At 40.3% G+C, this 11,718-nt stretch overlaps 1 protein-coding gene across 3 annotated transcripts in view; it reads right to left on the bottom strand.

Annotated features, from left to right (window-relative positions):
* Positions 1-3,844: 3,844 nt before the first annotated feature.
* Positions 3,845-11,718, bottom strand: part of TAFA1 (TAFA chemokine like family member 1) — a 635,622-nt gene continuing 627,748 nt past the window's right edge. For all 3 annotated transcript variants that reach the window (XR_012235239.1, XM_073592204.1, XM_073592206.1), the window contains one exon: positions 3,845-4,862. Coding sequence is in view for 1 of the 3 variants with exons in the window: in XM_073592206.1 (XP_073448307.1) it covers positions 4,845-4,862 (18 nt within the window). In the remaining 2 variants the exon portion in view is untranslated. The remainder of the gene's footprint in view (positions 4,863-11,718) is intronic.

Below are 11,718 nucleotides of genomic sequence, written 5' to 3'. Positions count from 1 at the left end.
TTGTTCTGGAAATCGTGGAGTCAAGATTAGATTCAATGATTTCCATGCGGGAGCCAATGTTCTGGAGATCTGCTTTAATGTCACTGGTTATTTTGTGTGCAGTATTATGAAGGCCTCTGTCCAGTAGTTCTGCAAACTTGGTATATAGGTCTGCTACTGATGCTGGCTGGAGTAGGCCTGAGTCCCCATGCTGTAGTAGCTGGTGAGACTGGGGAGGGCCTGCATCCATTGGGGAATATCCCAGGCTCGTCAGGTTATGCTCCAGGAGAGAAGCGGTGGACGCTGGGGATGCTGGGTTTGATGGGATGTTGCCTGTAGGGTGTTCTGGCTGAAGCAGGGAGGGGGAGGCCGTGTATGGGGGATTCGGCTGTGCAGCCTGAGGAGAGCTGAGGGGCGCGGTCGCCATCTTGGCAGTCTCGGCCTGCGGTAAAGCGGCTTCAAAGGCCGGTTTAAGGTTTCTTCTTACCGCTCCCGAGTACATCGGGAATGTCCCCAGGGATTCCGGTGGCCGTGTAGGGCGATTCCAGGTCCCGATCGCCGGTCCAAATGCCGAATTTTCGATCCGGTCTGCTGAGGCGGGACGGAGCTCCCGGACTACGCGTCCATCTTAGGTGCCGCCGCGCATGCGCCTGGGATTAATCTTTTTCATGATAGTCCTGCTGGGAAGAAGGACGTTATAATGGTCATGCTGTTACCTAAACTGTATGTCGACTGTCAACCCTGTTTTGCTATATCCTTTCCCTTTGGGGCTTCTCTTGCCAAACCTGAAAGACAATACAAATGGATTTAACCTGAAATATACAGTTTTTTCTTCATTTTGGATGGAGTAGGGAATGAGTAAAACCCCTGTAATATTTGTATTATGGTCTGTGCCCAAGCTATGTAGATTGCCCTATCAGTTTGTTCTGGTAGTCATTGTCATTGAGACAAAAAAGTGATGGGAAATCCAAGAATTTAAAGTAACTCGAGGCGAGAAAGGTAAATCTTTCAATATATTTACCCTTCTGGTGACACCTTTAGCTGTCACCATGCTGGTGACAGCTAAGTGGGGAATTCCCATCACTGTAAAGATTTTCCCTCTTCCTGTTGCATTTCCAAACCAGAAAGTAATGGTAAATCTACCCAATAGAACACAGACAGCAGAAAACAACCTGACAGGGAGAGGGTCGGATTTTCCACTAGCCACTGTAGGCATGTGAATTTGGGCAGCGGTGCTGTTTTTTCGGGAGCAGTGATTTTAATAATGCTTAAAGTGAAACAATAAAAGTTTATTATTCCTTTAAATTTCGTACCTGGGGGGGTGTCTATAGTATGCCTGTAAAGGGGCGCATGTTTCCCCTGTTTAGAACAGTCTGACAGCAAAATTACATTTCAAAGGAAAAAAAGTCATTTCAAACTACTAGCGGCTATTAATGAATTGCTGGTCCGACAATACACATAAACGTTCATTGATAAAAACGGCATGGGAATTCCCCACAGGGGAACCCCGAACCAAAATTAAAAAATAAAAATGACGTGGGGGGGTCCCCCTAAATTCCATACCAGGCCCTTCAGGTCTAGTATGGATATTAAGGGGAACCCCGGCCAAATTTTTTTTAAAAAAATGGCGTGGGGTCCCCATCAAAATCTATACCAGAACCTTCAGGTCTGGTATGGATTTTAAGGGAAACCCCGCGCCAAAATTTTAAAAAAAAATAGCGTGGGGTCCCCCCAAAAATCCATACCAGACCCTTATCTGAGCACACAACCTGAGGGGGGGTGCTTTGGGGTAGCCCCCCAAAACTCCTTGTCCCCATGTTGATGGGGACAAAGGCCTCATCCCCACAACCCTTGCCCGGTGGTTGTGGGGGTCTGCGGGCGGGGGGCTTATCGGAATCTGGAAGCCCACTTTAACAAGGGGACCCCCAGATCCCGACCCTCCCCCCTGTGTGAATTGGTAAGGAGGTACAAAAGTACCCCTACCATTTCACAAAAAAAGTGTCAAAAATGTTAAAATGACAAGAGACAGTTTTTGACAATTCCTTTATTTAAATACTTCTTCTTTCTTCTTTCTTCTATCTTCTATCTTCCTTTGGTTTCTTCCTCCATCTTCTTCTTCTGGTTCTTCTGGTTCTTCCTCCGGTGTTCTCGTCCGGCATCTTCCTCCGCGGCGCCGGCGTCGTCTTCCCTTCTTCTTCTCAGGCCGCTCCACATCCACCATGATAGGAGGCTCCCACTGTGTGACGCTTCTCCTCTTCTGACGGTTCTTAAATAACAGAGGGTGGGGCCACCCGGTGACCCCGCCCCCTCTGACGCATGGTGACTTCCCCGTCCGCCCCCCTCTGATGTCACGGGGAATGCCACAGGGAAGTCCCTGTCAATTCCCCGTACGTCAGAGGGGGGCGGGGTCACCGGGTGGACCCGCCCCCTGTTATTTAAGAACCGTCAGAAGAGAAGAAGCGTCACACAGCGGGAGCCTCCCATCATGGTGGATGCGGAGCGGCCCGAGAAGAAGAAGGGAAGAAGACGGACGAGAACACCGGAGGAAGAACCAGAAGAACCAGAAGAAGAAGATGGAGGAAGAAACTGAAGGAAGATAGAAGATAGAAGATAGAAGAAAGAAGATAGAGGGTAGAAGAAAGAAGATAGAAGAAAGAAGAAGCAGTTAAATAAAGGAATTGTCAAAAACTGTCTCTTGTAATTTTTTAACATTTTTGACACTTTTTTTGTGAAATGGTAGGGGTACTTTTGTAGCCCCTTACCATTTCACACAGGGGGGAGGGCCGGGATCTGGGGGTCCCCTTGTTAAAGGGGGCTTCCAGATTCCGATAAGCCCCCCGCCCGCAGACCCCAACAACCAACAAGACAAGGGTTGTGGGGATGAGGCCCTTGTGGGGGTTTCAGAATTCTCTGCCTATAGGCTCCCGAGATGTAAATCCGGCCCTGGTCAGGGATTTTAACCCTTTCCTAGTCTATTTAAAATTAGTTTTGGCTATACATACACTTTAATTGACTCAAGATTAAAAAAACGCCTGGTCTCTAGACCCCTACAGTCTAGTTTACAATGTTGTGTAAAAATATTGACTGGATCATTATTCAGATAGACAGAAGTGTTAAATGAACTGTGTGTGCTGCATCTTTCACATATAACATTATAAATCTTGACTGCAAATGCATCCTATTGTAGTATTCTGTAAATTATTAGACTTCCACTGTAATTTTTTTCAGCCTTTCCGACCTCTAGTTTGAATGCAGTGAAATTTTACATTTAAAGTAGACATTAACTTAAACAGTAAAGACCTTTTTACCCTTCTAAAAAAATTCAGGGTATTTTTCGGAAAGCAAGTGTGTCTATGCCAGGGGTCTCAAACTGGTGGCCCTCCAGCTGTTGCAAAACAACAAGTCCCGTGAGACATTGCAAGGCTGACAGTTACAAGCATGACTCCCACAGACAGAGGCATGATGGGACTTGTAGTCTCGCAACAGCTGGAGGGCCGCCAGTTTGAGACCCCTGGTCTAGGCGCTCCTGTGCTTAGAGCACCAAAGCTGTATATGTGTAGTGTTAGAGGCCTCTGACTAACAGTCTCAGGAGATTTGGAGTGAGATTTGGTGGTATCTCTGTGGTGCTGCTCACTGTTCTCCTTACTGGAGGTTCTGACATGAGGAAGCAAAGCACTGCCTTTACCAAGATGGCCCCACTTAGAGACACGGTGCATTACAATGCATGTTAAGTCGGTATTAGGAAAAGATCAGCTTCAGGGAAATCACAGGCATATCTAGGGACTAAAGATTTGTCCTCTGCTTGCCAATTTTGGACACAGTTTGCAGCATTTAGTTACCCTTTAAAACAAACACAAAATGCACATTTTATGATGTTATACACTTTAATGCTAAATGTCCAGGAATTGAAGAAAAATTGCAAAATTAAATATATCCCATAAATAAAATAAAGCTTCCTAAATATTTATTAACACCAACTCAGTCTGTCTATTACCAAGCATTAAAAAAATGAAGCAAAATAATATTTATTGAGACGTCTACGTTGGAAGGAAAAAGCAAGTGCAAAACATTGGAATCCAATAGGGTTGACCGCAGACAGCACCGGTTATACAAATCCCGTTGGCTTTCTATTTACACCAGTAATAATACAAATATAATGTTAACCCATGCCTTCGACTGTGAAAGTTGTTGGGTCCTGTTTGAGATAATATCCATTTCTGCTGACCGTCTTGTAAAAAATAATTAAAGAAAGAGGCGGGAGCCAACTTTTTTTTTTTTTTTTAAGAAAAATGTTACATAATCAAAGCCAGCATGCTATAATCACACATGGGTAAAAAGCTCTTGGAACACATTAGAAAAAATAATGTATTTCACCATTTAGGAATCGGAGGAAGATTTTGATTCTATATATGCTGAAGATTCTCAGGGCTTGATGGAAAATATGACCCTTTTCCAGGCAGTTTTCCATAGCGATATAAATATGATATTGGTCCAAGAAAGACGAAGGAAACAGAAGTTTTACTTTTTTAGTTGAATTTCCAGTTAGATATATATTTATATATATTTACATGTTGTATATTTTATAAAACTGTAATCCAGTCGGCCAAATTTCGATGTTTCAACACAAAATGGTTGAACGTTTCCAGCCCTGTTGTTGGCAAAGTCAAAGTATAGATTTTTTTTTTTTTTGCTCTCCAAGGTGAAATCTATTTCACATAGTGAAACCCCAAATAGTTTGTCCGTATAAAGTCAAAAGTGCAAGTAAAATATCCATTTGGCTTGTAAATCCTTAATAAGCTTTTTTTTGTTTTTAAATAAAGTTTTCATATGGCCTCTTCAGGTTCATATGACGACTGCCAAAAAGATTAGGATCTCGGATGAATCTGAAAAACAAGCATAAATATCCATAATTCTTTTTGGATACATGGGCACAGTAGCAGGAAAATATAAATATATAAGCATAACCACAGTATAGATATCACTCAAAAGAATTGCCATACACATAAGAGCATTGCCCACACAATACCTAATGTCCCACTTGGTACAGATCAAGTGATTTTATTCATATTTTGAAGACAGTGCCAATCAATGCCAAGCAAGGCCAGCAAACTATTAGCATGCATTAAAAAGGGTATTTACTCCAGAGATAAAACTTGAATTCTACCACTTTACAAAACTCTGGTTTGGCCACATCTTGAGTATGCTGTCCAGTTTTGGTCACCGATCCTCAGGAAGGATGTGCTGGAGCTGGAGAGGGTCCGGAAAAGGGCAATTAAGCTAATAAGGGGGCTGGAGGACCTTAGTTATGAGGAACAACTTCAAACATTGACATTTCTTCTCATTGGGGAAGAGGAGCTTAAAAGTGAATATGCTGGCAATATACAAATCTTTAAATAGTGACTCTAGCATTGTGTGAATGTTGTTTAATTTAAGGTCTCTAAAGATGACATGCGGCCACACAATAAAGCTCAACAAGAAGCTGATCAATCTTAAATGGCATAAGGGGTTCTTCACCTTTGGAGCGGTAAAGATGTAAAGCTCCCCTCCACAGTTGGTGGTGTCAGAGGGGAGTGTAGATACATTAAAAAAAAACATTTTTTTTAATGTGATGTGTTTCTTAGCAAGCACAATGTACAGGGTTATCGAAAAAGGTAGTGACATACACACACACTCTCAGGTCGAACTGGATGGACTTGTGTCTTTATTCAGCCTTACCAACTATGTAACAGGACGCTGAATAACAACGCATTGGGGTGGATTTACTAAAACTGGAGAGTGCAAAATCTAGTGCAGAAGTGCATGGTAGACAATCAGCTTCTAACTTCAGCTTGTTTAACCACTTCAGCCCTGGAAGGTTTTACCCCCTTCATGACCAGGCCATTTTTTTTGTGATCCGGCACTGTGTTAGTTTAACTGACAATTGTGTGGTCGTGCGACGCTGTACCCAAATAATATTGATGTGATTTTTTCCCCACAAATAGAGCTTTCTTTTGGTGGTAATTGATCACTGATCACCTCTGCGGTTTTTATTTTTTGTGTTTTATTTTGAAAAAACAAACAAATATTTTTTACTTTCTGCTATAAAACACATCTAATAAATATACAAATAGAAAAAATCGAATTTCTTCATCAATTTAGGCCAATATGTATTCTGCTACATATTTTTGGTAAAAAAAAATCCCAATAAGTGTATATTGATTCATTTGTTTGTGCAAAAGTTAAAGCATCTACAAACGAGGGAATATTTTTCTGGAATTTTCTTTTTTTTTTACTAGTAATGGCGGCGATTAGCGATTTTTAGCGGGACTGCGATATTGCAGTGGACAAATTAAAACACCTGGTACTTTTGACACTTTTTTGGGGACCAGTGACCCTAATACAGTAATCAGTGCTAAAAATATGCACTGTTACTGTGCTAATGACACTGGCAGGGAAGGGGTTAACACCAGGGGCGATGAAAGGGTTAACTGTGTCCCTAGGGGGTGCTTACTAACTGTGTGGGGGTAGCTCTGACTGGAAGAATACTGAGATCCGTGTTCCTGCTTAGCAGGAACACAAGATCTCTATGTTCTCCCCTGTCAGAATGGCGATCTGCCTTGTTTACATAGGCAGATCGACATTCTGCCTCTCTGGGGAATGATCTTGGAACATCCTTATTTTGCTTAGAATGGGGTTTTTCCCAAAAACAGTGGTCAGCCATTGAATTTTCTACCATAAGGAGGGCATGTATGCTGTTCTTTCTAGAGAACACCTTAAAGAGGAGTTCCACCCAAAAGTGGAACTTCCGCTTATCTGATTCCTCCATTCCGGTGCCACATTTGGCACCTTTCAGGGGGAAGTGGGGACCGGGTACCTGCTTGCCGCGGCAAGGTACGTCAGAAGTTTGGCCCCCTTCTCCTCCCTCCTTTATTCCCTACTGCTGGGCCAGTAAGAGAGCGCAGTGCGCTTCTTGCATGCGCAGTAGGGACCCGGCTGTGAAGCCACAAGGCTTTACTGCCAGGTTCCCTTACCAGCAATGGTGGCGGCAGCACCCGACAGCCAACAGAAACATTGGCTGGGGTGCCGACATCGCTGGATTCCAGGACAGGTAAGTGCTCTGATATTAAAAGTCAGCAGCTACAGTATGTGTAGCTGCTGACTTCTAATTTTTAGGAGGGGACGGAACAACGCTTTAACAGATGTAATACATACAGTAGGATTTTTGATGTAATTAATCTAAAGTTTCAGGCCCGAGAAGGAATTATTTTCCCCATTGCGAAGATACAGTAAATTGGAAGACACACTCCTAAACCTTGTGTGCAGCCTTCCCAGAAGAGTTAAAGCTGTTATAACTGCAAAGGGTGGGCCAACTCAATATTGAACCATACGGACTAAGACTGGGATGCCATTAAAGTTCATGGGCGTGTAAAGGCAGGCGTCACAATACTTTTGGCAATAAAGTGTACATTGGTCCCAGCATATATATGTGTATGCATAAGGATGACAACCCAGGACGCAGACTGCCTGCATTCCAGAGTGTATGTTCATACACTTAGATGTGTTTATGCTAGAACCAGCGTATACCTGCGTACAGCTGTATCCTGTAAACTAATTTGTACAGATGGCTGTACACAACACCTGTGGCTCCTGAGTGTCTAAATATGTCTGTATTTTACATTGTATGGCTGTATATGTCTGTCTGCAAGAGCCCTAAGAGGTATCAAACTAGCTGTTGAGTTCTGAACTCTCATGAAGTGTCATCACCTTTATTGCTTTATTGTATGCTAAACCAATGAGTCATGACTGATGTGAGAGGTCTACTATGCCGATGGACAATCTATGCACCTCACACTGTGCAAAATAAGTAGACAGCATTCTGGGTAAATTGATTCCGAATTACTATAACATTAGCCACAGTTGTGTACACAATCATTTCAACATCATAGATTATTACCATTTAGCTTGCATCATTACACCTTCAGACTGCTAAGAGTTGACCAGGCATGATAATCCACGTTCAAGGGAAGAACAACTGGCTTGAGCACAATCCTAATGTACCTATCAATGCAGTTCTTATTTTAAAATAATAAAGCATTATTAAATAATAAATATAATAAATAATAAACCATGGAAAGCTATTGTTCATAATATCACTACAACAGAAACAGGTTAAACTCAAACTAGGTTTTATAGAGTCTATGCAATATGTGAAGTAGACCTGGGGGTGTTTCACTTTACAGATGATTTCTCAGTGTTGTATGCCAGATCTGCCTTAACACCAAACAATCTGTACATCTGGAATTCTTGTGTTAAAATCGTGATTATGTTGGCAATTTTAAGGAATTCTGTAAGTATGCAAACAGGGAAGCTGTTTATCTTGTCTTGTTTTTTCAAACAAGGCTTGTGCTAAGAACAACAAGGTGGCTTCCTTTGCTAACCCTGCTTCCGAAATACTAATTTCTTCACTGTCGAGTTGACTCTTTGTCTTTGGTACTGTCTAATGCCGCGCACACACAAGCGGACTTTTCGACCGGACTGGTCCGACGGTCTATCCGACGGACTTTCAGACGGACCTCCAACGGACTTTCCCAATGAACTGACTTGCCTACACACAATCACACCAAAGTCCGATGGATTTGTACGTGATGACGTATGACCGGACTAAAATAAGGAAGTTTATAGCCAGTAGCCAATAGCTGCCCTAGCGTCGGTTTTCGTCCGTCGGACTAGCATACAGACGAGCGGACTTTTCGATAGGAACTGGGTCCGACGGAGTTCCGACGTAAAGATTTGAAACATGTTCCAAATCTAAAGTCCGTCAGATTTTCGACCGTAAAAGTCCGCTGCCGGTGTTATGAAGCCCACACACGGTCGAATTGTCCACCAGACTTGGTCCGAAGGACCAGTCAGGTTGAAAAGTCCGCTCGTGTGTACGCGACATAAGTCTTTGGCCTTAAACAAGAATGCAGAGTGAAGTCAGAACTTCTGGCTAGACATGTGCAGAGCAAACAAATCTGTTTCAATTCGATTCATTATTTAAATAATTTTGTTTAGTTAAATTTGTTTAATTCATTTTGGGAATTAGTTTAGTTTAGTTTAGTTTGAAAAAGGAATACTAAAGCGCTGCTAACACAAAAATGTGATCACCTAGAACAGCTGCACTATTGAAAACAGTGATCTCATACACTATAAGATTTTTTATTAATTACGTAACAGTGCGCTAGTTCAAACAAAACATTCAAAAACCATATAAAATAAAAATGCATGAAAAATCCATAAACACAATGTATTCAGAAACATATATTGCACAGAGTCCCATCAGTGAAAAAATAAAAATGGTAAATATATAAATTAAAATGAAAAAAAATAAATGCAGTCTTCTTCATGAACAGAAAAAGTGACTTGCGGAGTGCTGATCCAAAATACAAATTTTAAATATTCTCAGTGATATAGTGACAACACCTCCTCCACCAGGTGCAGTGCCCGCTCACCTCAGAAAGTGACCCCACTGGGTCTAATCACACCTTAGAGATATTCCAATCTCAGAGGAACCCAACTGGACTGTGTTGTTGTATCAGACCTTTTCACAAATCCAGGGTAATGGAGATGACGGGTGCTTTCTGGGGTAACTCAGAGCGAGAGAAATAAAAATGTAATCACGCAAAATTGTATGAAAAAAGGATGAATTTATTAAAAAAGGTAATCCTACTCACAACGGTATCATCTTGGGAATTGCCTGGTACAAAAAGTGTGGAATCAAACCCAAGAGGAACATGAGGCTCTCCTCTTCACAGCTATTGCCGGGTATCGAGACACCAGAAATGACGTCACCAAGTCCTCCCTGTGAGGAGGAGAGCCTCTTGTTCCTCTTGGATGTGAGTAGGATTACTGTTTTTTAATAAATTCATCCTTCTTTTATACAATTTTGTGTGATTAAAATTTTCTCTTGCTCTGAGTTACCCCAGAAAGCACCCGTCATCTCCATCACCCTGGATTTGTGAAAAGGTCTGACACAACAACACAGCCCAGTTGGGTTCCTCTGAGATTGGAATATCTCTAAGGTGTGATTAGACCCAGTGGGGTCGATTCCTGAGGTAAGCGGGCACTGCACCCGGTGGAGGAGGTTTGTCACTATATCACTGAGAATATTTTAAATTTGTATTTTGGATCAGCACTCAGCAAGTCACTTTTTTCAGTTCATGAAGAAGACTGCATTTATTTTATTTTATTTTAATTTATCTATTTACCATTTTTATTTTTTCACTGATGGGACTTTGTGCAATATACTGTATGTTTCTGAATACATTGCATTTAGTTTAGTTTAGTTTAGTTTCATTTATTTGTTTTCAAATTTCATTAGAATTTTCCAAATTTGGTCAAATTGAATTCAAATTGAATTCGGAAAAAACTAATCGGCAAATTGGCATTTGAATTTGAATTTATTGTATTTCGAAATTTAAATTCTGGAAAACGGTTGTATTCTTTCTATTTTATTCTGTTCTATTGTTTTTTCTTCTCTATTCCTTTCTATCCTCTTATTTTCTGTTCTATTTTACTCTATTCTATTTGAATTCAAATTTATTCTATTCAAAATTAAAATTTTGGAAGCTGGTTATATTCTTCCTATTCTATTTCTTCTCTATTGTTTTTATTTTCTATTATATTCTATTATGTTCTATTCTATTCTAATCTATTCAAATTCAAATATATTCTATTTGAAATTCAATTTTCAAAAGATGGTTATACTTATTCTATTCTATTGTTTTTTTCTATTCTATGCTATTCTTTTCTATTCTATTCATTTCTATTCTATTCTATTCTATTCTATTCTAATAAATATTTTGGAAGACGGTTATATTCTTTTTATTTTACTCTATTCTATATTTTTTTCTATCCTTTTCTATTATTTTCTATTCTATTTTTTTATTTTATATTCTATTCTATTTTAATCTTTTCTATTCAAGTTTGAATGTATTCTATTGGAAATTCGAATTTCAGAAGACAGTTATATTCTTTCTATTTTATTCTGTACTATTGTTTTTTTTCTATTCTATTCTTTTATTTTCTATCCTATTCTTTTCTATTCTATTCTATTCTAATCTATTCAAATTCATTCTATTGAAAATTTGAATTTTGGAGGACAGCTATATTCTTTCTATTCTTTTATTTTCTATTCTTTTATTTTCTCTTCTATTCTGTTCCATTTTCTCTATTCTATTCTCTTATTTTCTATTCTATTCTCTTATTTTCTATTCTATTATTTTATTTTCTATTCTATTCTGTTCTGTTTTTCTTTATTCTATTATATTATTTTCTATTCTAGTCTATTATTTTATTTTTCAAATTCTAGTTTGAATTAATTTTCTAATTCGATTTCGATTCTAATTCCGGCCAAATTTTTTGTCTAAGCCTGACTGAAGAAAAGAGAGAATTCTCTCTACCAAATATTTGCAAGGATGCCAACTTCTGGCCTCACACCACGCAATGTAAGATACCGTGATCTCCTAGCACCCTGGCTTCAATAGCCATGCCGTCAAATTAAGCGAGCGTAAATTTGGGTGGAATATAAGCCCTTGCGACAGTAAATCTAGCCGGAGCGAAGCTGCCAAGGCTCGCCTACTGCTAATCTCACTATCTCCGGGGCCTCCTGGTCCAGGCAGGAGCTACCAAGATGACAGACGTCATCTCCTCCCTGATTCTGCGCAAAAGTTATTGCAGGAGAGAAATCGGGGGGGAATGCATAGATTAGGGAGAACTTAG

This window comes from Aquarana catesbeiana, linkage group LG07 (genome assembly GCF_042186555.1).
Source record: "Aquarana catesbeiana isolate 2022-GZ linkage group LG07, ASM4218655v1, whole genome shotgun sequence".
Lineage (NCBI taxonomy): Eukaryota > Metazoa > Chordata > Amphibia > Anura > Ranidae > Aquarana > Aquarana catesbeiana.
Note: the sequence above shows the minus strand (reverse complement) of the source record. Positions and strands in the feature narration are given on the sequence as shown.